Below are 26,073 nucleotides of genomic sequence, written 5' to 3'. Positions count from 1 at the left end.
GACTCAGACCAGACTTGAACTTAAATGACTTTGGTTCTGAAATTTGGCAGGCATTCAATGTTAGCACTGTGCCATGGCTCTGATACAAACAGCACAGCACTGCATGTGATTTAAGCGTGATCATACCGACTGAAGGAATAGTGTCCACCACAGAGTCTCTCTTCCTCTTTTTGGGTAATCTGGTTTTGCATAGAGCCTCAAAGTGAGTCTGCATGGAGGCATCCATTGCCAAGAAGTTACACTGCAAGAAGCCACTGAGAGTGGTGGCAGCCATCTCTCTCACCTAAGGCACAAAAATGCAAAGGGATGAAGGTTTAATGAATAAGGCTGCATAAAAGTGAATAAATGATGATGCCAGCATGCCAGTGTGGCCCGAAAGGTACCTCCAGCTGCTCATCCTCCAGTAGCCTGATGACCAGTGCTCTTACGTCCTGAACAGCCTGCTCATTGCTCAGTATGGTGAAGAGATTATAGAACACCATTATCTGGAGGTATGTTAGCACTGAGAATCGTGCATGCCAAGAGCTGCTGCCAGCAATCTGAAAAAATAACAAGAATATCATGGTTACACAGCAAACACAGTACTCACTAGGACTGGGTAATAATGGTAAATAAATTAAATTCTCTCTCCCTCATATATATATATAAGCATGATTTACAGTTCAGATACAGGTTTTCACCACAACAAAAAGTTTAATGATCATGACCTTCACATCTCAGCCTTTAAACCATTTTTAAGAAAGTGGGAGAAAAAAAAAACTATAGTTAATCCATGGTAACCACAAATTAACCATGGTTTTGCTACACAACCAGGGCTGGAAATGAGGGGGGAACCCGGGGGACTGAGTCCGGGGAGTGAATTTCGAGGGGGGGCCGACGTTCCAGCTCCAACTGGTTAGATTTTTTTTAGAAATGAAAGGGATTTCTATGTTTTATTCATTCAATAGCCTACACACATAAACGTAGCGCAATATATAATAATAATCATTTTTTAATTAATGTTTTTGAACAGTCACAAATTAACTGACTGAATGATTCAGTGACAAAGACAGTGAGTTGCACCCACCTATTTAAATAATTTAATATTTCTATATTCAGACATTCATCACATAAAATTGTTATGAATTTAAATGCTTTCATGCCACCTCTGAGCCTCATTAAACAGTCTGTAAATATACCTAAATGCCACTTTTGTGTTCTTCTGTGCCAACTCTGTAGTGCAAAGATTAATAAAAAAAAATAAAAAAAGATTTAATTTGATTGGTCTTATGCTTCCTGATTGTGTCGTCTTATACTAATTGAATGTATTGTTACACAGGGTGCCTTTGATCTTGATACATAAAAAACATATGGTTTAGAGGAAACCTGAAATAAGTTTAATGTTATAGATTATAAAGGTTTATATAATTAATTAAATCTGAAAGGTTGTCAAAAAGTTACCCCAACTCAAGAGTTCCCCCAGTGAATTTTGGCCATTTCCACCACTGACACTAACCATATTTTAATTCACGGTATTTTAAAACTATGGTTATACAAATGGTAGTTATGCTAAAAAAAAAATAAAAAAAAAACATGGTTACTACACTTCTACTACAGTAAAACCATGGTTAATTTTCGTAAGGGAAAACTATCAATTATTAAATATAAACAACTATAATCAATCAACTATTAATATATTTTACTCTTAATTGTTTACATTTTTATAATGCATCATCTTCTTGTTGATCGACCAGTTCACATTTACAAGTCTGCATGTTTGCAGCGTAAAAACATGGGTTGATTTTCACATTGGTCCGATCAAAAACAGCAGCTCTGCCAGCAGGAGGCGCTTTTGAAGTGGCAGAAATACAGCGGTTTCCCCGGTAACGGCAGTAAACAAAGCAGGCAACAGCTAACTGAAATGTGCAGCGCTCATATTTATTTAATAAAATCAGAGCTACATTTATTTCAGTTTCTAATATTTCAAATTTTCATCAATAGTTTAATTTTATTTCAATTACTGGCAACAGTTTTTAATAGTTTTAGTTTCACTTCATTACGCTCTAATGTAAAAAAAAATAAAAATAGTCAAGGTCAAATTCAGCTTTCAAACTGTCGTCCTGATATGTGGGGTCGTGTCAAGCATGTCTGAGGCCTTACCTCATGTAGCACCTTCAGTACCGTAGGGATCTGCTCAGGATAGAGGAGACCCTGAGACATGAGGGACAGGCACATCTTTGCGTCCCTTTTCAGCTCATCATAGCTGTCATCATTTTCTACAGGAGCGATCTACAGATGGAGAGAATCAGTCACAGAGTGGAAGTCAGCAATCCACTTAAGAGCACTCCACACAAATGTATAAAGGATGAGAGAGAGCTAAGATAGAGAGAGAGCGAGCATGCGAGACCTTAAAGAGCAGGGGGAGCAGCTGCAGTTGCTGAGGTACTGGAGTAGAGAAGGAGCGCCCCGCACTGGCCATCAGCCACTTCAGAACAGTTTTGAGGAGTCTGATGGCCTGGGTCCTCTCGTCCTGCTCCCCCACTCCGTTCTCCTCCACCACGTGGTTCTGGATCTCCTCGTCTCCCTCAATCAGGGGCTTCAGCTGAGACAAGATCCTTTCAGTAAACTCCGCAATGTGTGGTGACTTAGTAGGCAGAGTGTGTGGCAGGGTGACGTCAATCATGAAAATGTACGTCAGCACACTGCAAGAGAAGACATGACAAGACAGAAATCATGACAAGAGAGAATCAGTTGAACTGCCAGTGTATTTTTAGACTACAGTGAACGTTTTGACCTCAACTGCAGACATACCTGCCAATGCGCTCTCTCACATTCTTATAAACCTGAGTGAGTTTGGGCTCCAGGTAACTAAGCAATCTGTGTAGCAGCTCTGGGACCCTCCACTCCTGCTGTGCCAGACCACCTTGCAGCACGTATAGGTGGCTACAGAGAGAGAAACAAATTATATCTCTTAATTATCAAAATATCAAATATGCATCCAAGTCTAAATGGTTTCAGAATTGTCCCACAAACTAAAACAAAATACACCTACCAGGCATCTACAAACGATCCACCTTCCCCACTGAGAGGACACTCCATCAGCATCTCAAAAAGCCAGTGAAGCTTTCGTGGATCTCGGCTCTCCTGAAAACATCAAACATCAACAGTGAGTTGTTCTCATAGCTTCACATACAGTCGTGCAGTCGTGGCCTAATGATTAGAGTCACCAAACCCCCCCAACTGCACCCTGGGCGCCGCAGCAAAAATGGCTTCAGTGACACACGATTCTTCAGAAATATTCTAATTTGATAAGAAGAAATGTTTCGAGCAATAATGTTTTGATAAATATAAAGAGGTTTTTACAGTCACTTTTGACAAATTTAATGCAACCTTGCTGAATTAAAGGGGTCATATGATGCTTTTTTAAAGATCATTATTTTGTGTATTTGGTGTAACAGAATATGTTGACATGCTTTAATGTTCAAAAAACACATAATTTTTCAAATACTGTACATTATTGTAGGTCCTCTATGCCCCGCCTCTCTCAAACGCTTCGTTTTCTACGGAGAAAGGAACACTTGAAATCGCATCATATGACCCCTTTAAAGTAATTAAAAATGTGTTAAATTGAAGTTTAAAAAACTATTTAAATATTTGATATTAAAATATTTGGATATTTTAAATATTACATCTAAATTATCTTGATATTTATATATAGACCTTTCCCCCTGAAGTCTATTTTTAACATTTTGAAGACCGTTTACTGTTGGTTGCAAGCAGACATTCAGGTGGTGGATTATGTGGCATACAATTTAACAGACTGAAGATCTATGACACATACACAGGCGGTTGCCACACAGGTACCCCAGTCAGCATAGGTCTCGACAGTAATATTGGACAGTGCCGTTCGCATCAAAGGAATCAGGAATTTCCATAATGTCTCCACCTGTGTGAATGAAAGATGGGTTTCAGACATCAGTGTGGTTAAATATCTCAGTGGCTTCCTAAGCTTAGTGCATCTCTCATGCCTGCAGCGGTGCTCACCTTGCTGAAGCTCCAGTGCTTGCTGCCTCTAACCAGTCCTGCAATGATCTCAGCCACACAGCGCTGGGTGCTCTCGTGAGAGTCATTTGCCAGCCGCTCCATATGAGGCTTTAGAACAGGCAGGAAAGCATCACTGTAGTTCCGGAAAAGTCCCTGTGTGCGTTGAATGAGAAAGCAAGCCATCTGTATTTTGTAATAAATTCGTATGGCAGATGAGTAAGGCAGGTTTATGAGCTGGTTAAAATGCAGAGATTTGCAGAGGTAGATGTGGCTGGGAGCACAATTATATTTACTGCTCTCCACAAATCATTTATTGAATACATCCTCACAATCTGTGCAATCTCTCGGTTTGGGAATTACAGCTGGGGAAACTGCAACAAAACTGCTGGAATCAGCGAACATAAACAGGATGATAATGATCCAATAAATGCTAACTTTTAAATGTTTTCTCTCTGCTGAGAACCCAAAAATAGAAGTCAGGGGAATTGTGTGGTGACTGATCTTAATGTACTCTCTGCATCTGAGAGTTTTGTATGCACCCTGGTGCAGAGGACAATGTAAGCAAATGTCCAGGACAAACAGTGGCTTGTTAACAATATGTACAGGAACATCTAAAAATATTTCTTCAGATCACAAAGGCTATTCAACATGCTTTCAATGAGAGCCGTGTATGATACACATCATGATACATGAGTCACAATTCAATATACAGCAATGCATCACAATATCATAATTGGATTGCAAATGAAATGGCATCAAACATGTGAGAGAGTGAATCTAAGGTTAAATCTCCATCATGTTGTTCACTTCACATTTGTCCAAAAATTGTGCAATCTGTAATGGCACAGCATTCATTCTAACCACTTATAATCTACTGTTCAAAAGTTTGGGGTCAGTAATTTTTTTTATTATTATCATCACATATCACATAATTACATATTAGAATAATATCCGAAGGAACATGTGACACCGAGGACTAGAATAATGGCTGCAGAAAATTCAGCTTTGTCATCAAAGGAGGAAATTACTAAGTATAAAATATATTATATTATATAAAATAAGTATATTAAATGATAATTTCTCATAACATTACAGTTTAACTATTTTTAATGAAATAATACAGTCTTGAGAGAATAAGGTAATAGGGTTAAATATATATATTTTTTTTTTTCAAAAACAAAGAAAAAAAAATCTTACTGACCCCCAAACATTTTGAATGATGGTGCGTATTGGTACAGGTTAGATTGTAATCTCTAGAGACAATATTGTCATATTAAACAGCCAAATAAATCTTTTTGTTGATTTATTTTCTAGCATACTGCCAAACTGTACTTTTATCTCCACTACCATGATTATTGTGTTACGATGTTGGTACCTTGAAGAGACAGAAGCGACGAGGATTGAACTTGTCTTTGCCCTTTCGGTCCTCAAGAGACAGGAACTCAATGAGCTGTTTGATGAACATGGGTTCTGTGAAATGGTCATAGATGACGCGCTCCCTCTGTCAAAAAATCATATTTAGTATACATACTGTCAAGTTTGGCAGTAAAACAAAGTCTAGCACAGTCAGTCCATGTATACCTCATTCATGTTCTCAGCGGAAAGATCCTTGGGCTGCTCCGCTGCTGGGGCATATACCATCAAATTCCTATTAGCAGAGAAATGGAGAGAGTGAGAAAAATGGCTAGAAGCAGAGATTTGGAGTGAATCATACAGTGATCAGAAGCTGAGAGTGTTTACTTTGGCCAGCAGTAGTAGCCCCAGTGTGTCTTCTCTACAAAGCAGAAATTGTCCCAGTCCTGCTGGGTGTTCGGCAGGCTGTCACCATGGTACTGCAGCCAGTCATTCCCCGGCTTGTCTCCTGCCACCAGCCCCTCCGGCTCCGTTACCCCACCTGCAAGGCACCACATGTGTAATTATCTCCTTCCACAGAAACTGAGATGGACCAACAGATGGATGTGAAGAGTAATTTAATCATCTCCTCATTTAATAGTACTATTTATTTGTTTTTACAGCATTGTTTACTCACTTATATCACAGGGACTAACAGGTATTTTCTTGCGCGGTCTCTTCAGCTGTTTCAGTATGCCTGCCATTGCGGCGATCGCCATCTACATCAGCAATTATTGGAAGCAAAACAATAATATACACAATGTTTTACAAGTAACAGACTAAGTGCATATACACTACTGTTCAAAAGTTTGGAGTCAGTAAGTTTTTTATTTTTTAAAGCAGGGCTGACATATATGTCGCACGTGCTACGAAAAAACTGGTCTGTGCGATGAATAAATTTACCACTGTAGCACACGTGCGATACAGTTTTGCATGTTCATAACACAGCCGCTTAATAGTGTGAAGTGATTTCGTTGTGCTTGTTTGTGTGTGTGAGATTGATTATACTTGGTAGTTAGGGGTGTGCGATATGACGATATTTGATTGTGGACGATTAAAATGTTTCCACGATCTGCTTTTGAAGAAATATCGGTGTATCGTGCTACAGCGCACATTCTATCAGCTGCAGTTCTGGCGCCTCCCTCCGTCTCAATATAATGTACAATGCCACATGCATTCACATCAGTGTTAGCTCAGCGGTAGAGTTACTCTCACGAGACACTGCACTTATGCACTATCACAAAACTACATTATTTGCATCTGCTTTAAAGCAATACCGGTTAAACATTTAATTCACGTGCTGCTCTGCATGCGCTTTTTCTGAGCCCTACTCATGAAGCGCGCTCACTGAGAGCCTGTCAAAAAGCTCCTGATTATTGGACTAAGTTGTCTTTCGCGTCTGATTGATTTTGCGTCTAATACTGTTAAAAACACACAAGGTTTACATATAAACACAGTTGGTTATGTCTAAAATGAAAGTAAACAGTTGAGAGAGAAACACGTGCAGCTCTTAAAGGGACAGTAGCTACTACACATGCTGCCGACTGTCATTAAACTGATAGTTCACCCTAAAAATTACATTTCTGTCATTATTTACTCACTCAGTGGACCAGCAACTGCTTGGTTACCCACATTCTTCAAAAATAACTTTTATATTCAACAGACGAAATAAACTAATTCAGGTTTAAAACAACTTGAGTAAATGATGGTATAAAAATGAAACACTATGACAGAATTGAAAGACAGATGACAGAATTTTCATTTTTGGTGAACTATTCTTTTAATGTTAATAAAACAACAAAACACAGAAAAAAAAACACTCACTGCTCTTGACTGATGAACTTATCATCAGTCAGTTGCTTTTAAAAAAGTATAATTGATGTCTATAGTGTATATAGTGTTTTATTTTAATATTTGTACATTCAATTTCTTGAATGTTACTGCTAAATACTGTACCTGAAAAATAAAGCACTGTTTGTTTTATTTGTATATTATGTGTAATGTATATATTTGCTCTTATTTTCTAATAACAAAGATAAAATAATGACAAAGCTTTTTATCTTTGCTCACTTTGACCTAAATATCTGCCATTCTTTTGTATTTTATATTGTGTTAAGGTGTAAGAGGTGTTATGTTTCTGCACTCTTCCATTTTTAGCAAATTAAGAAAACTGTCTAAAAACAATTTTTGTGATGGTTTGTATTTTTTGTGCTCTGTATGGAACATCAGTGCATGTTTAAGTGATGAACTCCATTACTTGTGTTTGTTTCAGACATGATAACAGACGTTTTATACTTGTGCTACAACTTTTTGGCCTGTGCTAGAAAACTTTCAACCTCTGTAGCACCAGTGCTATGTGAAAAAAAAAGTTAACATACAGCCCTGTTTTAAAGAAATAATACTTTTATTCAGCAAGGAAGCATTAAATTAATTAAAAGTGACATTTTTTCAAATAAATGCTGTTCTTTTGAATGTATCAAAGATGTTCCATTGTAAAAATGTTAAGCAGCAAAAACGTTTTCAACATTGATAATAAGAAATCTTTCTTGAGCACCAAGTTAGCATATTAACTTCTAAAGGTTAATATGACACTGAAGACTGGAAAAATGGATGCTGAAAATGTAGTTGTGCCATCAGAAATAAATAAATAAATTTTGCATTGCATTTTAAAATAGATTAAAATAAAAACTGTTATTTTAAATTGTAATATTTTATAATATTTTGCACAATGATACTGTTTTTACTATATTTTGATCACTTAAATGCTGCCATTGGAAGCATAACCTCTTTCAAAACATAAAAAAAAAATCTTACGAACCCCAAAATTTCAAAGAGTAGTGTTGATCAGGGGTGCCCAATCCTGCTTCTGGAGGGCCACTTTCTTACAGATTTTAGACCTAAACCTAATCCTAATTTAACACATCTAAACTAGCTAATACAGGTTTTCATCAGTAATAGATACTTCTAGGTAAGTGTATTGGAGCAGGCTGGAGCTAAACACAGCACAACCCCGATACAGATTTATGCAAAACTTACAAAAAAAAAACAACAACTTTCCACGAACCTTGCGAACAACAAGTGCATCATGGTTGAGGCTCTGTACAAAGAAGAGCACCGCTGGGGCCGGGAGGGGATAGTCATCTCTTAGCAGTAGAGACAGGAAGCCAATAGCAATGTGCTCAAACTTCCAAGGCCTGATGACACACGATAACATATTCACAAATGAGTGATGCTTTTGTGTGTCTGGTTTTATAGAAACAATGAAGCACTTTGAAACATCTATTTGATACTTACAGGTCCCTGTCATCTAGACATTCCAACAGGTCTCTCACAATCTTTTCATATTTCCTGAAAGAGGAAACACAGCAAAGATTTACTACACCATGTTAAATGAGTATTAAATGTTGTGAGTGTGTATGTGTGTAGCACTTACTGCACTGCCTCATGGTTTTTGTCTTGTTGAAGTGCCAGTCCCTGCTCCAGCTCCTGTTCTGTGGGAGTGCCAATGTGTGGAGTGGGTTGGCTTGAATCAGTGATGTGCCGGCCTAGCAAAACTGCACTCTCAGGTACCTACAGATTCATCCAGAGAAACATGAGTCGTACAGCACAAGATTGCTACCATTTTACAGCTTAGACATAGCCTGAAGGTAAGTTTATACGAAAATTATGTACTAAAAACAGAAATGTTTTTCATTTGTGTTTTTGAAAAATGTTTCATTCAGATGACACATGTCAAAATGATCCCTATTCCCACGGATCCATGAAACCAGTGAGAAATGCTGTATTACAAAAGCTGTATTACTGCATGCCAGGCCACTAGTTGGTGATGTTACTTTGTAAAGAAACACTATACACTGAACACGTAATACGCATTCGTAATACTGCCGTTACAGAGACTATAACACGTTTTCAAAAAACTTGCACTTTGAAACCCATTTTCAGGCCCCAAAAATGCTGTCATCAAAAAAAAAAAAAAAAGTCCATTGTTGATTATCAACAGTGCAGTGATGTACAAAGTACAGCTTACACAGAAATCACTTTTAAACAAGACAGCTTTCTGTTGGACAACACACCAAATCCACTGACCAACTTGAAACTGTGGGGAAATCTTTCATGCAAAATTCCAGAAAATGTAGATTCCTATTGAAATTACTGGATTTCACCTTTGAATATTTACCAAACAACAATAAATGTGTCCCCACTTTAATAGTCTGAATGACACACCACATTATTTCAAAGTTTATGTACAAAATGTACAAAACAGGCGACGCTGCTCACTGTAAAATCGATGCCGATGGTCTCGTACTGCCGGTGGACTTTGTCTGCAAGGTCATCGAAGAGTCTGACAATGGAGGGCTTCTCTAGAGACATAGCTGAGCTGAGGCCTGAGCGCACTATGGACGGCCACGTCTGAGCGATGCAATCCCAGTCATGTAGGTTAGCAAGGCACACTCCACAATGGTTCCCAAGCAAGCAGTACAGTGCCCCCTACAGCACAATATGATAGAAATTATATTAAATCAATAAAGACAAATACAGCATTATGCTAATTACAGAAAGTGAGAATTATAGATTATAGACCTTGAACTGTTGCTGGGTGACATCAGTTCGTGTGGGCTCCAGTAGCTCCAGGACACGTGGAGTAATGTCTCGGCAGCAGAAGTTATAGGTCCCCAAAGCTGTGAACAACACATTTTGGGCCTTGCTGCGGACCTGAGGGTCCAAAAAATGGGTATTCAAGAGTACATATAAAATAAAGGGGATTATTTTGATGTAAAATTTGGTGGATGTGGAATCAGACCTGGCTGTAGGTGCTGGTGGAAAGACGCAAAAGGTCCCTCAACAGGTCCCGATGAACAGTCTTATATTCACACCCCTCGACCAGCAACTTTCGCATCTAAATGTGGAGAGCAGGAAAAACAATTTTTGAATTCCTACTAGGGGTGTTGGAATATACCAATATTGACAATAATCTAATAAAAAAAAAACACACATTACCCTGCACCCAAAAAAAGCTAGCCAGCCATTGTGGGAGTTTTTTGGATTGCTTAAGAAGATCTGCTGATCAGCAGTAAGTTTTTTTAAATATGATTTGTACAGTTTTGTTTACATCTTTCCCTCTATATACCTATAAACATATTTAGTGTGATTCTTTGACCAAACAACAGAAAACAAAAGTTATAGATGAATTCGACGGATAGCATTGTTTATTTTCTCAAAATTTCTATAGAGATCATGATAACATCGTTATTGTAAATTCTTTAGGCTACGATAATCGTGTAGTGAAAATACGATAGTGACAGCTCTACAATATCTTTTATGTGCCAAATCTTTATGCCAGGTTATTAGCATTGGCTCCTACCTCATGCTGAAGAAGAACTCTGTCAATAAGAAGAGCTCGGATGTGCTGTTTCTTCCCATGAAGCTGGAGCGAATAAGAAGATTCATAATACAATTATACATCTCAAATAAATGACACAGGAGATTTCTTAGGCCCAACTACACACCCTGTTCTCCATCGACTTCTTCACCAAGGTGAAACTCTTCCAGCGAGAGTCAAACTCATGTTTATGGGAACCTCTGAAGTGCATCAAGTCACTGATGATCTGAGGGAGACAAACAACTGATAAATCACAAAACTTTAATGGCTAATAGTTGCTATATGATCCAATACAATCGACAGTTTGATGAACAATGATCAAATCAGTTTGCTCAAATATCTCCTCCACACACTTACCTTGATAATGGCGAAAAGGGATTTGGTGTCATCCTCTGAGTGTTCCAGAATGTAATCTACAAAAGAGAATTAGAAGATGCTTGTCTTAAGAATTATGGGTAATGTAGATGAGGTAAATTCTGTGTGCAGGCAGGTGTTCTAAACAAGGAGCACTTACGTAGCAACTGTCTCATCACTTTACAGATGGCCTCACGGTAGTTCTCTCTGGACTCATCTGGAAAAATCAGCAATGTCTTACTGAGAAGCTGATATCCTATTCTATCATCATGATACACAAGAAGTTACTCTAACTGCACATTCATCACAACAACATGAAGCACAACAGATTTCATAAGCAGAGTTCCACTATGAACTTCACCAATCTTACCGTAGTCAACACCAATGTACAGCTTTGTTTCCTCCAAACTAACCATGCTGGGTACACTGCACAGAGGAGAATGAACAAAAAAAAAAAAAAAATCATATTTGAACTAACATGCAAAAGTTTGGTAAGATTTTTTTTTACATAATATAGAAAAATCCATGGCTGCATTTATTTGAATAAAGTAGCGTAAATTGTAATATTGTTTATTTTTTTATTACAAATTTAAATATCTGTTTTCTTTTTTCAAATGTATAATATATTTTAAAATGAAATGTAAATCTGAATTTTAGATCTGAAATTTAGATAGTCTTATTTAAGATTTAACTTTTTTTATCAATGTTGAAAACAATTGTGCTGTTTAATGATTTTGTGGATATCATGAATAGAAAGTTCAAAAGAACAGCATTTACATGAAATTGAAAACTTTGTAACATTATAAATGTCTGTACTATCACCTTTATCAATTGAATGTGTCCTTGATTAATAAAAGTATTAAATTAATAAAACATTTCCCTTTAAAAATTAAATACAAAGGATTAAATAATCATGATTTAATCAGTGCTGTGCATCCCTTCACATATCCACTACTTAGAGCAAAAATTGCATATCTCATATCTGAGTTTTAGGACTTACAGGCCGGTGACTGTGCGTCCATCAAGAGGGGGGAGCATGCTGCCAGCACCCAGCAGACAGTGCTGGACTATAAACAGACTCTGAAGAACGTCATCTCTGTGCAGAGATGTGGCAGCATCAGAAAAAACAACTCAAGAAAATATTCACAACTTTTAAAATCAATACAGAACGATGGTATTTTGTCTTTACCATTATTAGAGTGCACTTTTGACCTCTGACCTGCTCATGTCCTGTTCTCCCTGTGCATATTTCTGCAGACGCTGGAGCTCAGGCTGCAGCAGCAGGTCCAGAACATAGAACACAAATGCTGTCTCCTCTGCGCTGGGCACATGCCACTGGATCTCCAGGTTCCAAAGGTCCCCCGGACGACCCCAGTCCTGTGAAAAGAACAAGAAGGGAGGTAGTGAGAACTCATGGGATCAACAATGATCTAATACATTGCTCTGTTTTCTCCACTGGTCAAATGTCCTCACATGTACCAGACACATTCACAGTACCTTAATGGGCAAGTACTCTTGCAGGGGTCTGTTAAAGCCGCCGGGCACACTGCAGTAGTCTGTGGGGTAGGTGAGTGCTGTGGAACGCAGGATATGGTGCAGCAGGTTGCAGGCCAGACTGTAGCCCTGCTTACAGCGCAAACGCAGGGTCAGCTGCAGAATCTGCACCAGCTGTGTGCGGTACGGGAGGAGCTTTTCTCCATCCACACGACTCACCTGAAGATCAGCAAGAGGGGTGGTAATGTGAGATACACAGCAATCATTGTCTAGTGTCTAACAGACGTAGGGTGACGGATTTGAAACACTCTTTTCAGGCAATGACTCCATTAATGTTCCTAATAGCAAGTCGGTGTGATACAAACTGCATAGTTGTGCCTAGTTAAAGGGATAGTCCACACAAAAATGAAAATTCTGTTATTATTTACTCATGCTCATGTCGTTCCAAAGTTGTATGACTTTATTTATTCCATGAAACATAAAAGATATTTTAAAGAATGTTGATAACCAAACAGTTTTGGTTCCCTTTGACTTCCATTATATGGACAAAAAAATACAATGTTAGGGAACTGAAACTTGATTACTAACATTCTTACCAGCATATTATCTTCTTTTATGCTCTTGAGAAAAATAAGGTCATACAGGTTTGGAACAACATGAGGGGTGAGAAAATGAAAGAATTTTCATTTTTGGGTGGACTATTTCTTTAAGTCTTTAGCATGTTGCTAATATAAGGATTTGATCATCTAATAAGCATAAAAATATACAGCATACAAAAAATATTTGGTGAAAGTGCATTTTAATTTTGATAAAAAATGTGTAGGGTTTAATAAAACATTTTTATACCTGAAAACATGATCAATCCAGAGCATTATAGGATTGATTTAGTCATTTATCCATGAAGAATATGAGTCTGAAATTCTGAATCCAGAAATGATCTTCCAAGGTATATAATATTAATGCCTACGGTTTAGTACAGCCTCAGAGGATTAGTACAGGACAGAGGCTATAAAAAAAAAGTAGCCTAAATAGGCAGCTATCATGATTTTGCAATACAGCTTAAGCTTTTCAGTGCAAAATCTTTCATGTGCAGTTTGATATTGTGTTGTTTTGACCTCAGAAAGCAACTGAAGGTTCCAGAGCAGTTCTTTATCCAGTTCTTCCTCATTTGAAACATCTTCATCTGAAATGCACCAAAACACAAGTGAGGATGCTGACACAGACTCCACATAACACAAACATTTATGTTCTTGTACGTACTGGCAGTTAGATGAGTAATGGCGTTACAGCAGTGTGGTACAAACAGCCTGAGAGACTCAGCAGGGTGACACTGAAACAAAGCAGAGGACAGCTGAATCAACGTGGCCCCACGGCTGTATGTGTATCAGCACAAGATGGGCAAAGAGAAAGTATTACCTTAGCAGTCGCTCTGCACATGTCTGCCACCATCCTGCCTGCGACACGAGTCTCAAAGATGTTGGTGGTGGCAAAGTTGAAGACTTTCTCGAGAGCCACCTACAGACAGATAACAGCCATTAACAGATATCACCAGTCTATTTAGGTGTACATAAGGAAATACACTGTTCAAAAGTTTGAGATTGGTAATTTGTTTTTTGTTTTTTTTTGGTTACAAGTTTTTGAAAGAAATTTTATGCCCACCAAATCTGCATATATTTGGTCAAAAAAAAACAAAAACTGCAAAACCAGTAATATAGTGAACTACTATTACAGTTTAAAATAACTATTTTTTATATTTTAAAATGTAAGTTATTCCTGTGATGTCAAAGCTACATTTTAAGCATCTATTACTCCAGTCTTCAGTGTCACAGGATCCTTCAGAAATCATTCTAATATGCTGATTTGTCACATATATATATACATACATACATACATACATATATATATATATATAGACAAAAATATTGTGCTGTCCTCGTTGACTTCACACAAATGCAACCACAGTGCCGACGTGCTTAAGCCGCAGATTAATATAAGCCAAGAATGTTAAAAACAACAACAGAGTTTGAGACTGCTGTTGTAATAAATGCAACTCAATTGTCTAAAAATGTTTTTTTTAAAAATTACATTTGTAAGGTTAGCAAAATCTAAGGACAACAGAGAGGAGACTTTTTTCTAATAAAGAGTGTTTTCATTAAAGAAAATTTGTAAAAAAATAAATAAATAGTTAAATAGTTAAATCCTATTAAATGCATTCAGTGTCACAGGATCCTTCAGAAATCATTCTAATATGCTGATTTGTCACTCAACAAACATTTCTTATTATCAATTTTGAAAACATTGTGAAAATGGTGTTGCTTAATATTTTTGAGGAAACTGGGATACATTTTATTATTCAGGGCTCTTTTGTAACATTAGAAATGTCTGTCACTTTCGGGCAATTTAATGCATCCTTGCTGAATAAAAGTATAAAAAAAAAAACGTATTGACCCCAAACTTTTAACAGTAGCGTATATGGGTGCCACAAATAATATATTGACAGTCTCTCGGCCCAGCTCCACCAGACTCTCTAAATGAGTCATTTTCTCGGTCTCCGTCTCCTCGCGCGTCTGCTCCAGAGTGCTGCTGTCAATCAATGCAAAACACCTACAGACACACACAACAGGGCATAAGCCACAACAATAGTGTATTATACTTTTTCAAGCACACATCTCACTAAATGACTCACCTGTCCATAAACTGCAGAACAAAGTCTTCAAACTCAGCAGAAGCCGAACACAACTCTCTCACCATCTACAACAAATAAAAGATTTTATGACGAATCCAGACAGAATAATTATGTAAAATCTCTGCAGTGGGTCTTTTACATACAATTTCAGAGCCCTACCTCTGTCAAGTCATTCTTCTCATGGAGGGCTGATGAACAATCCACCAAAGGCACTAAAGTAGTAAAAGTAGCAATGAACTGGAACGTGATCTAAAAACAAAATATGTGAACATCATTTTAAGTCAATTATGAATAAAATCAGCCGAGAGAGCAACAACAAGAAATCAACATTTTTAACTGTCATATTATGGTTTGATTTATTTGATTGTTTCAAGAACACCATTGTTAATGTTTATTTCACAGTTTACCCACCATGCATTTGCTGAAGTCATTAGGGTCAACACCAGGCAGTGCTCTCATTAGCAGGGGCAGGACGTGCGCGGGACCTTCGGGATAATGTCGGCCACCACTGAGAAGACTGCGGGCCATACCAATCATGCAGCTGAGAGTGGCAGTAAGCTGGTGTGGCTCTGTCAGTGTCTCCATAGCAGGATACGTCCTGCAGGGGGCAGCACATACACATTAGCTTTTAGTTGGGAAAAAGTCCAGCTGGATTCTAAGACGACTACTTACAAAGCCTATTTACAAAGATTGGATTTGTAAATCCCGACAGTGAATAAAAGAAGCCACTATACAGGCTATGATAAAGCTTTATGACTTTAACTAATGAATTTATACTGCAACTCATCTTTAACAAATTTTGAAATACTACAAAATTATTTTAATATAAATATATATATATATATATATATATAATATATAATTTTTTTTAACATTTCATCAGTTATACATTATCATATATGAACAAATTTATCAGAATAGATAAAAAAAAAAAAAGACTGTGGGGGTGAATTCACTTTGCTGGTCTTCTTTTTATGTAAATCTTGTAAATTAGCCTGATTAGTCAGTGTTATATGCCTTATATTGGCGCCTACAGGCCCTGAACATCTCCAGCAGCTCCACACACTCACTTCTCCAGCACAGGTGGGATGACCAGCTCTGGTCTCATCAGGGCCAGGTTCTGCAAGGCCTGAGCTGCATCCATGCTGCCTGTTTTGCTGAACATGGCCATCAGTACCGGCTGCTTCATGCTCTCCACAAAGTCTGTCACATCTTGGTCCGTGAGTCTGTGACTGGCGGGAACAGGGGTGATCCAGCAGGGTTTCTTATAGCGCTCCCGATGTAGCCGCCGAACAACACTGGCAGGCAGACGCTGTAGAAGCTTCATCAGCTTCATCTGGAGAAGAGGGCAGTGATATTAATATATGACACAGATGGCCAAAACAAATGAATTTTGGAGTTTGGAAACTCATTAATCCCGTACAAAATTAAGCTAAAGTTTCAGGTCCGTGTACCTTCTGGTCTTTTGATTTTCTATAGTAGTTGTATTTTTTGTTGTTTTTCTTGTAAGTGAAAAGCCTACACGAACTGAGCTTGTGGTTGCCGCATATACGATGTAGCACAGAAGATGGGGGACCCACACATTCAAAACAAATATTAAAGCATAATCAAATTTTTTACCCATGAAAAAAAATAAAAAATCTAGCTTAAGTCTTGTTTTTCGATTTTTTTTTTTTCATTTCCGAAAAAATGAAAAATCAAACCATTTCTCATTTCTCTTTATTTCTTTTTATGCAGAAAATCAGATGACCAAAAGGTACACGGACCATTTCATACTATGTTTTCTGTAGCACCTCCCATAATAGTTATCAGCTCATGACGCCGCTGCTGCGTTATTCATTCAAAATATTAGAGAAATATAGTAGCTCAATGCGGAGAAGATCTTGATTAAGTTAAAACAGAAACCAAGCCATTCACACAGACCGCATATTCAGCACATTTTTTAGACAGACAAGTACGACTGCTGCACTCGCGTCTCACACAAGAGATGTATAGAAAGTCATGCAAAATTAAAACACTTTAAACTTTTAGAAAACATGTCACGAATTTGTGGAGGTTTATTCCTTTTCACTGCGTCTCATATGTTTTTAAATGCAATCTGTGTGAATGGTGCTTCGGCTCTTTGGATTAAGCAATGCATAAATATATGATTCTATTTTGTGCATAATTGTTTATGCAATTTACGAAATTATATTTGATTTTTATGAGTTAATTTAGACAATGCATGGTTTTTATAGACAGTTATTTCCTTGAGTTGACAATTTAACCCTCTACCGCATGGTGTAGCCATATGGATATTTTTTTCTATAGGTCTATCATAATGCGTGCGGTAGAGGGTTAAATGTGCTATTATTTTGCTCATTGCGCCCTCCTGTGGCCTCGGGAGACAAGATAAAAGTTTCCTTAAAACCTATTTCATCTGCATATAAAACATTAGAAATGAGATATTTGTTTAATTTTTATTTTGTGTTTGATTGTTAAAACAAAAAATATTTGTTGTTTGTCTCAATAAATTGGGTTAATTTAAAAATACAGTGGTTAAATTAAAAAAAAAAAAAAATCTATTGCTCTTTGTTTTAAAAGAAAAAAAAGGTTATAAAAAATGTCAATAATTATCGATACCGAACTATATGAAACATTATATCGTTGATACATTTTTTAGCTATATCACCCAGCCCTACATGAGATTAAGCTTTTTTTGGAAATCCCATCTAAAATGCCAGCAGCATCCCATAGTCTTCTCTTGACTGTTGCAGACGAAACCAGCATTTGGCAGGTATTTTTTTTTTTTCCAATTAAGTTTTAGGATTCTCAAACTATAGAGAATGTCTACTTTTCTCAGTCCTGGCTAGATAAAGTTTGCATCTTCTTCCAAGACAGTAGCGCTACTCACGCATGGAACAGCCTTCAGAACAATAAACTACAGGGTTTCTAGAGAAATTAGATTCTTTTTTGGCCATTTTAAAAACAAAACTGGACTGGTGAAGTCAATACTTTAGCATCTGAAAAATAAACACTGCAATGGGCTTTTCAAACTTCTTCAAATACCACAACTGTTTTCCAAAGTTTGTGGTACCAAATTAAAATGCTTAAGATTATTTAAGTTATAATTAAAACAATAATAATGGATTGATTTAACATCTACTTCATGCATTGCACACAATGTGGATAGGCTACAACAGTTAAATATGCCATCAGTGTGGATGTACTTCACTGTGACAAAATGGATGCTAAAGTAGCAATATGCAAAAACTGTTTAGCTGAGATATCAAGAGGTCGTTCGTTGCTGAAGAACTTTAATAAGGTTTAAATCACCTACCTAACACCCTGAACATCATACTGAGTTCAATTAATCAAATGTATTATTCAAACCTTATTTTCTGTTCCAGTTTTCACTAGTGATTCAGTAAAAAAATCATTTTGGTGCATCACTACTTTTGAACAGTAAAGTAGCACAAAGGCATAAAGACTTAGTAGTACTTCTTGGCATCAACACTCTTGAATAACATTTGGTTTCAAAGAACAAAGGCTTGCCATATTGAGTTTGCAAACTACCCTTATGATACTGTATGGTACTTTACTGAGTCATGAGTGCAGGAAAAGGATGCATGTCTAGGATGATAGGTGGTCAGTAACTGGAAAGTTTTTAGTGGTGTTTCAGTAGTTGGAATGTGGAGTGACCTCACTCTGTCAGAGGACCATCTGTCACTGCATATCTCCCTCTTGCACGCAAGCATAAATCTCAGCTGACAACACACAGACCACAGTCAGTTCTAGAATGGATTCGAGGGGTGGGCTGGACTTTAAGGGGGACAAGATCTTGCATTGCACCATATTGTTCTGGATGTTTATCCTAATAGGGAACATCTTACCAGCCAGCGCCCATTATTTGAAGGGTGGTAGAAAGATGCTATACTACTGAAGAGCCCATTAAGCTGTTTCTGGACCTGGTTTTGTGGGCCGCCCTGGGAAAAAAAATCATAAAGATCTGTAAATAAATGCACCCTTTAATAATTAACCTTTTATAGGAGGAGTGTGACTCATGAAACTTACTAGCATGGAGGAAATCCAGAGGACCACGTGACCGATATCGTAGGAGTTGCTCAAATATCTGGGAACGATCATTTGGCTGGTGCCAACAGGGAGATTGAAGCTACGCAGAACCCTAGTGAAGATCTGAAGCAAGACAACAAACTATCAGTATAAAATGCTCTGATAAGATGCTCTGATATCTTTAGATCATCATCTACACTATGGTTCAAAAGTCTGGGGTCAAGTAAGATTTTTTTTGGCAATAATTTGGGAAGGATATTCAGGAAGGATTTCAAATAAATGCTGTTCTTTTGAACTTTCTATTGATCAAAGAATCACGAAAAGAATCATGCATCACAGTTTCCACAAATTTTAAGCAGCACAACTGTTTGAGCTAATGGATCATGTGACACAGAAGACTGGAGATTGCAAGATTAAATTTTGTTTTAAAATATATTAAAATAATGGATACATTAAATTGTAATAATACTTCACAATATTGCTGTTTTTACTGGGGTTTTTTTCATCAAATAAATGCAGCCTTGGTAAAAGACTTCTTTCATAAACATGACCCCAAGCTTTTGAACAGTAGCATATATAAGCAGGATAGTAGTACCTTGGGAATGTACGGATCCCAGTTCACATAGCCAATGTTGTCATTAGCCAGACGTGCAAAAATATTCACTAAATTCTGTAAGAGGAAACAAGAGTTAACAGAGGATAGAAAGCCAATGGTGACATAATATTTAGCACTTAACAAATTAATTCATGAATGAGAAGTACTTACACCCTCCCAAGCAGGCAGGTTTTGCACTGAAACCCAGAGATCCATCATTTCATCAAACCATAACCTAAAACATGCACAAATCCTCCTATTACACTGGCTCAGACTTATTGGATGCACTTTATGAATACTGACCAATTTATTATTAGATCCCAACCTAATTTCATTACTAAACTGCACAAGAGAGCCTTACTTGAAGCCTTTGTGATGCTGTTCTGGGGGCATGATGGTGGGCAAGAAGAGCTCAAAGTAGCTAATGGCCTTCTGCATAGTGACATCAAACGGGCACAGTAATGGCCGCCACTCATCAAGCATCTCCTGTGTAGCGGACTCAGGGAAATAACTATGCACAGACACAGACACACACACAAACATTATGAGAACCAAATCACATGCTATTTTCTCAGATCCATGGTTGTTTATTTGTTATGTGAGCTCTTGCAAAATGATGAAAAGTGGTTGTTATATGAATGAAACGGTCAACGGTATAATGTGTTAAGAGAGCTGTAATCGGCTCAGTGAGAAAGCTGATTAACACAATGTGCAATTCTTTTGTGAAAGGGGTCGAACATTTATAGGCACATTAGTGAATGACGGAAGACTGAAAGAGCACTTACAGTCTGCAGCTCTTGACTAGTGTCTTCAACACATTCTCCACTGAGCTAAAGGGAGGAAAAGGGGAGAGACAGAGAAAGGAAGTGCATTAATATAGTATGAAAGGCTAGGCTCATTTGAGGTTGAAGCAATAGATGCGATTAGACCACATGCAAAGCAAAAACCCAACTACAGTGCATTTTGTGAAAGTGTAAATGAAAGTTTCCCAACACCAGAGCCCGGGCACATGAGTGCAACATGCCAGGTTATCAGGTTCTCCTCAGGTCCGTTTTATAACGGAGCTCAAAAACGCTGAATACAGTCAGCCATTAACATTAACAGCCAATTCAAATCAGGAAGCTGCTCCTAAATACATATTTTTTTACCTCATCACAGTTGGCCAAGAAGTGCAAACCACTGGCTGTGGATTATGACTTTAAGAATACAATTATGCTACTAAATGCTGTACAGAGAGATAGATTAGTATGGTGAACTATTTGATAAGGATTTTAGCCTTAATATATTTGGCTGTGGTGCCAGATAGTCAATAGTATTTTTGTGAGGAATATGATAGTGATGTACTATGAAATGTTATAAATATTAAGCCAAAACATTTATTCGATTTCTATCAGTAATGCTCCTGAAGGGTTCTGTGATTCATTCTGTGCCATTTTAACTCTTCTGCACCATGAATGTGGCATTTTTAACATATCGTGTGAAGTTATGATTTACTAAACCTGCATTCTGTTCCATTCTGATGTGGTCAATCCATCTGTTTTTTGAATGCAAGAACACTAATTTAAGCCCCTTAAAAACACATCTGATTGGGGTCTACTGATCCTGATCATTCATGGCTTACTTAAAAGGACAGTGCACCCAGAAATGAAAGTTCTGTCATTATTTACGAACCCTAATGTCATTCCAAAATTCATGACTTTCTTTCTTCCGTGGAACATAAAAATAGTCAATGGGCTCCAATGTTGTTTGGTTCCCAGAGTTCTTCAAAATATCCTCTGTTCCGCAGAAGTCAGTCCGTCATACAGGTTTGCAACGACATGGTGGGATTTTCATTTTGGGGGGAGTATCTCTTTAAGACAGGCTTGTCAACTAGCTGTTCAGATAATTCACTGACTAGCTAATAATTAAAATATGTTGTCTTGTACATCCCTAGTTCTAAAAATACACCCCCAGCGAAACTTAGCAAGACACGGCAGCTGTTGATCTTCCTCTTAGTACAAGTGTAAGCAAACACCTTCCACATTCAGCACACTCTCATTTCGATCGAGATTAAAATAGAACACAATGATACCAGAACCCAAGGGGAAAATTGGCAAAAGTTGGGTGACCTTGCCTTCTAAAACAGCGAGCCAAAGTGATCCGACCCACATATACAGCCTGACCTAAAAGAAATAGGACTGACAACAGACTACACTGTGTTTTCCAAAAGCGCTGTAAGCTTAAAGGGATAGTCCACCCTAAAATGAAAATTCAATCATTTCTCACCCTCACATCGTTCCAAACCTGTATGACTTTCCTGCTTCTGCGGAACACAAAGACATTTTTCTGAGAAACGTCTGTCTGTTTTCTGTTTATTGTCCATAAAATAGGAGTAATTGGGCTCCAATGTTGTTTGGTTCTCAACCTTCAAAATATCTTTTGTGTTTTTAGGTGAACTATCCCACTATATCATTTGTACAATTGGCCTCTACAATCTATAGAGTGCAATAGTCCATGCTTACTTTTTCAGTGGTGTTGGTTCAGGAAATATTTTTGTCATTAATTTTTTCCCATAGGAATTTTTTTTTAAAGTCTTTGTTAAAGCGTTATAATTAATTTTAAGTTGTTGATTACATCTATAGAAACAATATATTTTCTATGAATATTTATATATTGTTTGTGTGTATATTTAAAACCGTGTTTTTGTCTTATCCTGAATCACTACGTTATGCCTATAAGAAGTTTTTATATTCAGACTATTTTAGACCTGTCGGGACGACATCCGCTGCAGAGTAGCCCAGTACCTGCGCGACTTATCATATCCATAAAAAGAGAGAAGTAGCTCCAGGCTACATTGTTCTTCCGCAAGATGCATGCACTTTTGTTTAGTAACAGTTACGCAGTGTACCCATAAAAACCAGTTGAAATAATGTAAACACATGGCTTCAACAAAAGTATACACCATCAGTTAACAACCTCGGAAACTCACAGTTGGTCTGTCTTTAATTATTTCCCTATGGAGAAAATGAACATAAATTTTGCTTCCAGAACACAACTGTTGCACTCTACAGGCTTATGATGCTTTTGGAAAACGCAGCTTTGGTTAGTAACTTCTTTTAATATAAACCCTTTGCCCACCTGAGAGAACAAATCAAAAGACTCTTAGATTAAGAGAATGAAGTCACAGCGATGAGTCTATCCCATTCCTGGAGGAGGTGTGCTGGAGAACAGTTATTTACAAAAACTTTTTGTCATTGTGCTGTTACAGTTGGTCAGGAGAGTTCTTCAGCCTAAATATAAGAGCTGACTGACACCTCTGAGCATCCAGGAATTGTGTTTGACAGACAAAGATGAAATATTAGAAACTTTAAAAGGAGCACCATTTCCTGATCTGCTTATGAAGCATGTTATTAAGTGGATACGACTCGGCTACTACAGAAACAAAGATTATAAATACAAATGCAGGTGTAAGCTGTGGTGGGATTTTCATTTAGACTGTTGATTTGCTTTTCATTTTGGACACATGCAAATAAACATCAAAGCGGCTGCCCTTGGAAAGGTACAGTGCAACATGTAAAACACTGGCTGTGCTTACCGCTTGCGCACAATATTAAGCATTTTTTGTTTAGTTGAGGCTTCTGCTCGATAACTGAATGTGAAAAAAGGAAAAATGCATAAGCCAATGCTAGACACACCAACAACATCTCAATCAAGTCATCAATCTCAATCTTTTAAACGGGAATGGTTGTGTTACAAGAGTCAGCAGTGCTCAGTAAAAGGTCCCAACTGAAAGACAAAAATAAAACAAGATAAAGCAAATTGCTAAATCTTAGGCAGTACATCAGGGTCCTTTTTTTTCCCCATGAACCAATCTTGGCACTGACAAGTTTTTTCCTCCCTTAAACCTCACCTTGCCCTGTAAAATGACCCTTGTGTCAAATGTGTGTTCACCATACAGAAACACTCTGCAAATATGTCATGAGCAGGCCCACAAAGAAACTGAAGATTTCATTTCACATTTTCTGTGCTGATTTTGGCAGGGAAATCTGTTGAATGGGTTTAAATATGGTATAACTAATATTAAATATATAATAAATATGGTATATACAGTAGCTGAAAGCATAATCAAATTAGCTAGAGCTTTAAATAAGCAAACTTCCAAGCGTGGATTGTGAGCGTGTAAAACTTTGTGAATAATGCCAATTTAAAGTCAGTCCGTGTGGGCCTGGTCATCAGGTACCATGCTACTATAAAACAGAGTCCAGTCACATGTAAAATTTTGTTTGAACTTGTATCCATAGTTCACAACAAACTAGAATCAGTGAGATGATGGCAGAGATAGGTAGAAAGATGAAAAAGTGCAAGAGGCCTACTTTGGAAACCAGTTAAGACCGAGATGCTCAGTTTTTGAGTACAGGATACTCTCATAGAGATCGTACAAAGGCCTCCAAGGCAATTCCAAGTCATCCCGGGACAGCAGTTCTTTCTTCCTGTACATTAAAAAAAAAGAGCATTCAGAAACATTAGGAATTCATTCAATTATAAGCAAGGCTTTTTTAAAACAGTGTAATTCATTATAACAAAATAAACAAATAATAAACAAATAATAATAATAAAATAAGAATAATAATAACAAATAACAAGAATAATAATGCATTAATAATAGCCAGGGTCTTGTGTTCAATTATATGGAAATAACAAATTTTCATATAACAACAATAAACGTTGAATTACCTTGATTTTATTTCTTTTTTGTTTTATTTTGATATATGCAATTATTTTGAAGAATTAATAATGTAATTCATGTAAATAAAGATTTTAATCGACCAACAATTCGACTGTGTTATTCTCAGATATGTGGCAATGGTCAGGTGTTTGTTGGGGACACTTGCGTACTTCAGTAAATTGATGAGGAGTCGTGCAAAGCTCTGCATCATGCTGATGTCCAGCTTGGGGATGGTGACCAGCTCGTACAGAAGCTTGATGAAGAGCACATGATCCTCCTTGCTGAACTTTCTCCCATACAGCCGAAGGTATCTATAAAGGAGCAGAGATCATGTCATAGTGGTAATAATAAACCACCAAATATGAAAGTGGGCATCCACCACCCCAAAACAACATATATTACAGTGAATGCTCAGAAAGCCTAGGTGCAAAAAAAGTATTTTGTTTGGGAGGGAAGCACGTATGGCCATCAGTTATCTGTAGGTGCAATTCTGACCTTATCACTAAATATTTAAGCGCGAAGGCCACCATGTGATCATGAGACAGAGAGAGAGCTGTGAGACTAAAGCAGAGTCAGACTAGCATGGCATAAATAGTGAAATGCGTCCTCAAAATAGATTATATAAGACAGCCTTTATAAACATTAAACTAAATATTAAAAGCTTGAACTTATTCCCATTTGAGTCTTTTTTTTTTTTGGTAAGAGTTTGCAGAGTTTCCTCCGCAACTACTGTTTGTCCTTGCAAACAGTATATATGGGAGAGCATAGTATACTGTAAAGACACGCTTTTAAACACACACAAATACTTCTACATTTATTACATTATTACAATTAAAAACAAACGTTTTCTATTGTAATATATTTTTGTAATGGCTGTGTTCAGTGTCACATGATCCTTCAGAAATCATTCTAAAACGCTGATTTGGTGCATGAGGTAAGAGGCCAAATCAGTCACTCCAGGATTTTGCGATTCTGCGATCGCTCAATTTATCGCAAAATCAAGCAAACTCTGCAATTTTCGCAAAAGCTCGCAAATTTTGGGCTTAGACGCGTCCCGTGACGTCATGGCAACACGCATTCAGTCAAAGAAAGGTTGTTTCTCAGTTCCAAAAATGGAATGAACATCCCTGCGTTCTCATCATGACCGATTTACAAGAGCTACATTGGACAAACGAACCGAAAGCGGAACGAATCCGTGCTAGACCGTTTATCTGCTCGGGCCGGAGCCGCGGGCTGATCTTGATCACGCGACACCATTATACACAGCGCTGGGAGATACAGTGAAGAAAGTAGTCAAATTCGCCACAGAATTAATAACATCTCAGTGGAATCTCGGCACAGAATTCTGTTAAAGCTACAGATATCAGAACAAACACCACTGATGTGGAAAC

The 26,073-nt window shown here is 37.5% G+C and overlaps 1 protein-coding gene across 1 annotated transcript in view; it reads right to left on the bottom strand.

The window, feature by feature from the left end:
- Positions 1–26,073, bottom strand: part of LOC107657478 (proteasome activator complex subunit 4B-like) — a 34,496-nt gene that overhangs the window by 5,099 nt on the left and 3,324 nt on the right. The window contains exons 2-43 of the mRNA XM_016445572.1: positions 24,853–24,993; positions 24,330–24,446; positions 23,552–23,605; positions 20,763–20,807; positions 20,339–20,488; positions 20,149–20,212; positions 19,978–20,052; positions 19,383–19,505; positions 19,202–19,294; positions 16,400–16,665; positions 15,741–15,927; positions 15,489–15,578; positions 15,330–15,394; positions 15,142–15,247; positions 14,060–14,158; positions 13,904–13,973; positions 13,759–13,826; positions 12,647–12,862; positions 12,369–12,526; positions 12,150–12,245; positions 11,520–11,575; positions 11,310–11,366; positions 11,153–11,208; positions 10,923–11,021; positions 10,778–10,840; positions 10,217–10,312; positions 9,997–10,128; positions 9,694–9,903; positions 8,849–8,985; positions 8,710–8,763; positions 8,480–8,609; positions 6,053–6,134; positions 5,764–5,917; positions 5,605–5,671; positions 5,399–5,524; positions 4,024–4,176; positions 3,821–3,925; positions 3,032–3,123; positions 2,791–2,922; positions 2,387–2,681; positions 2,140–2,268; positions 384–539 (exon numbers count right to left, since the gene is read on the bottom strand). Of these exons, the coding sequence (XP_016301058.1) occupies positions 384–539; positions 2,140–2,268; positions 2,387–2,681; positions 2,791–2,922; positions 3,032–3,123; positions 3,821–3,925; positions 4,024–4,176; positions 5,399–5,524; positions 5,605–5,671; positions 5,764–5,917; positions 6,053–6,134; positions 8,480–8,609; positions 8,710–8,763; positions 8,849–8,985; positions 9,694–9,903; positions 9,997–10,128; positions 10,217–10,312; positions 10,778–10,840; positions 10,923–11,021; positions 11,153–11,208; positions 11,310–11,366; positions 11,520–11,575; positions 12,150–12,245; positions 12,369–12,526; positions 12,647–12,862; positions 13,759–13,826; positions 13,904–13,973; positions 14,060–14,158; positions 15,142–15,247; positions 15,330–15,394; positions 15,489–15,578; positions 15,741–15,927; positions 16,400–16,665; positions 19,202–19,294; positions 19,383–19,505; positions 19,978–20,052; positions 20,149–20,212; positions 20,339–20,488; positions 20,763–20,807; positions 23,552–23,605; positions 24,330–24,446; positions 24,853–24,993 (4,864 nt within the window). The remainder of the gene's footprint in view (positions 1–383; positions 540–2,139; positions 2,269–2,386; positions 2,682–2,790; positions 2,923–3,031; positions 3,124–3,820; positions 3,926–4,023; positions 4,177–5,398; positions 5,525–5,604; positions 5,672–5,763; positions 5,918–6,052; positions 6,135–8,479; positions 8,610–8,709; positions 8,764–8,848; positions 8,986–9,693; positions 9,904–9,996; positions 10,129–10,216; positions 10,313–10,777; positions 10,841–10,922; positions 11,022–11,152; positions 11,209–11,309; positions 11,367–11,519; positions 11,576–12,149; positions 12,246–12,368; positions 12,527–12,646; positions 12,863–13,758; positions 13,827–13,903; positions 13,974–14,059; positions 14,159–15,141; positions 15,248–15,329; positions 15,395–15,488; positions 15,579–15,740; positions 15,928–16,399; positions 16,666–19,201; positions 19,295–19,382; positions 19,506–19,977; positions 20,053–20,148; positions 20,213–20,338; positions 20,489–20,762; positions 20,808–23,551; positions 23,606–24,329; positions 24,447–24,852; positions 24,994–26,073) is intronic.

This window comes from Sinocyclocheilus anshuiensis, unplaced genomic scaffold (genome assembly GCF_001515605.1).
Source record: "Sinocyclocheilus anshuiensis isolate Anshui unplaced genomic scaffold, SAMN03320099.WGS_v1.1 scaffold291, whole genome shotgun sequence".
NCBI lineage: Eukaryota > Metazoa > Chordata > Actinopteri > Cypriniformes > Cyprinidae > Sinocyclocheilus > Sinocyclocheilus anshuiensis.
Note: the sequence above shows the minus strand (reverse complement) of the source record. Positions and strands in the feature narration are given on the sequence as shown.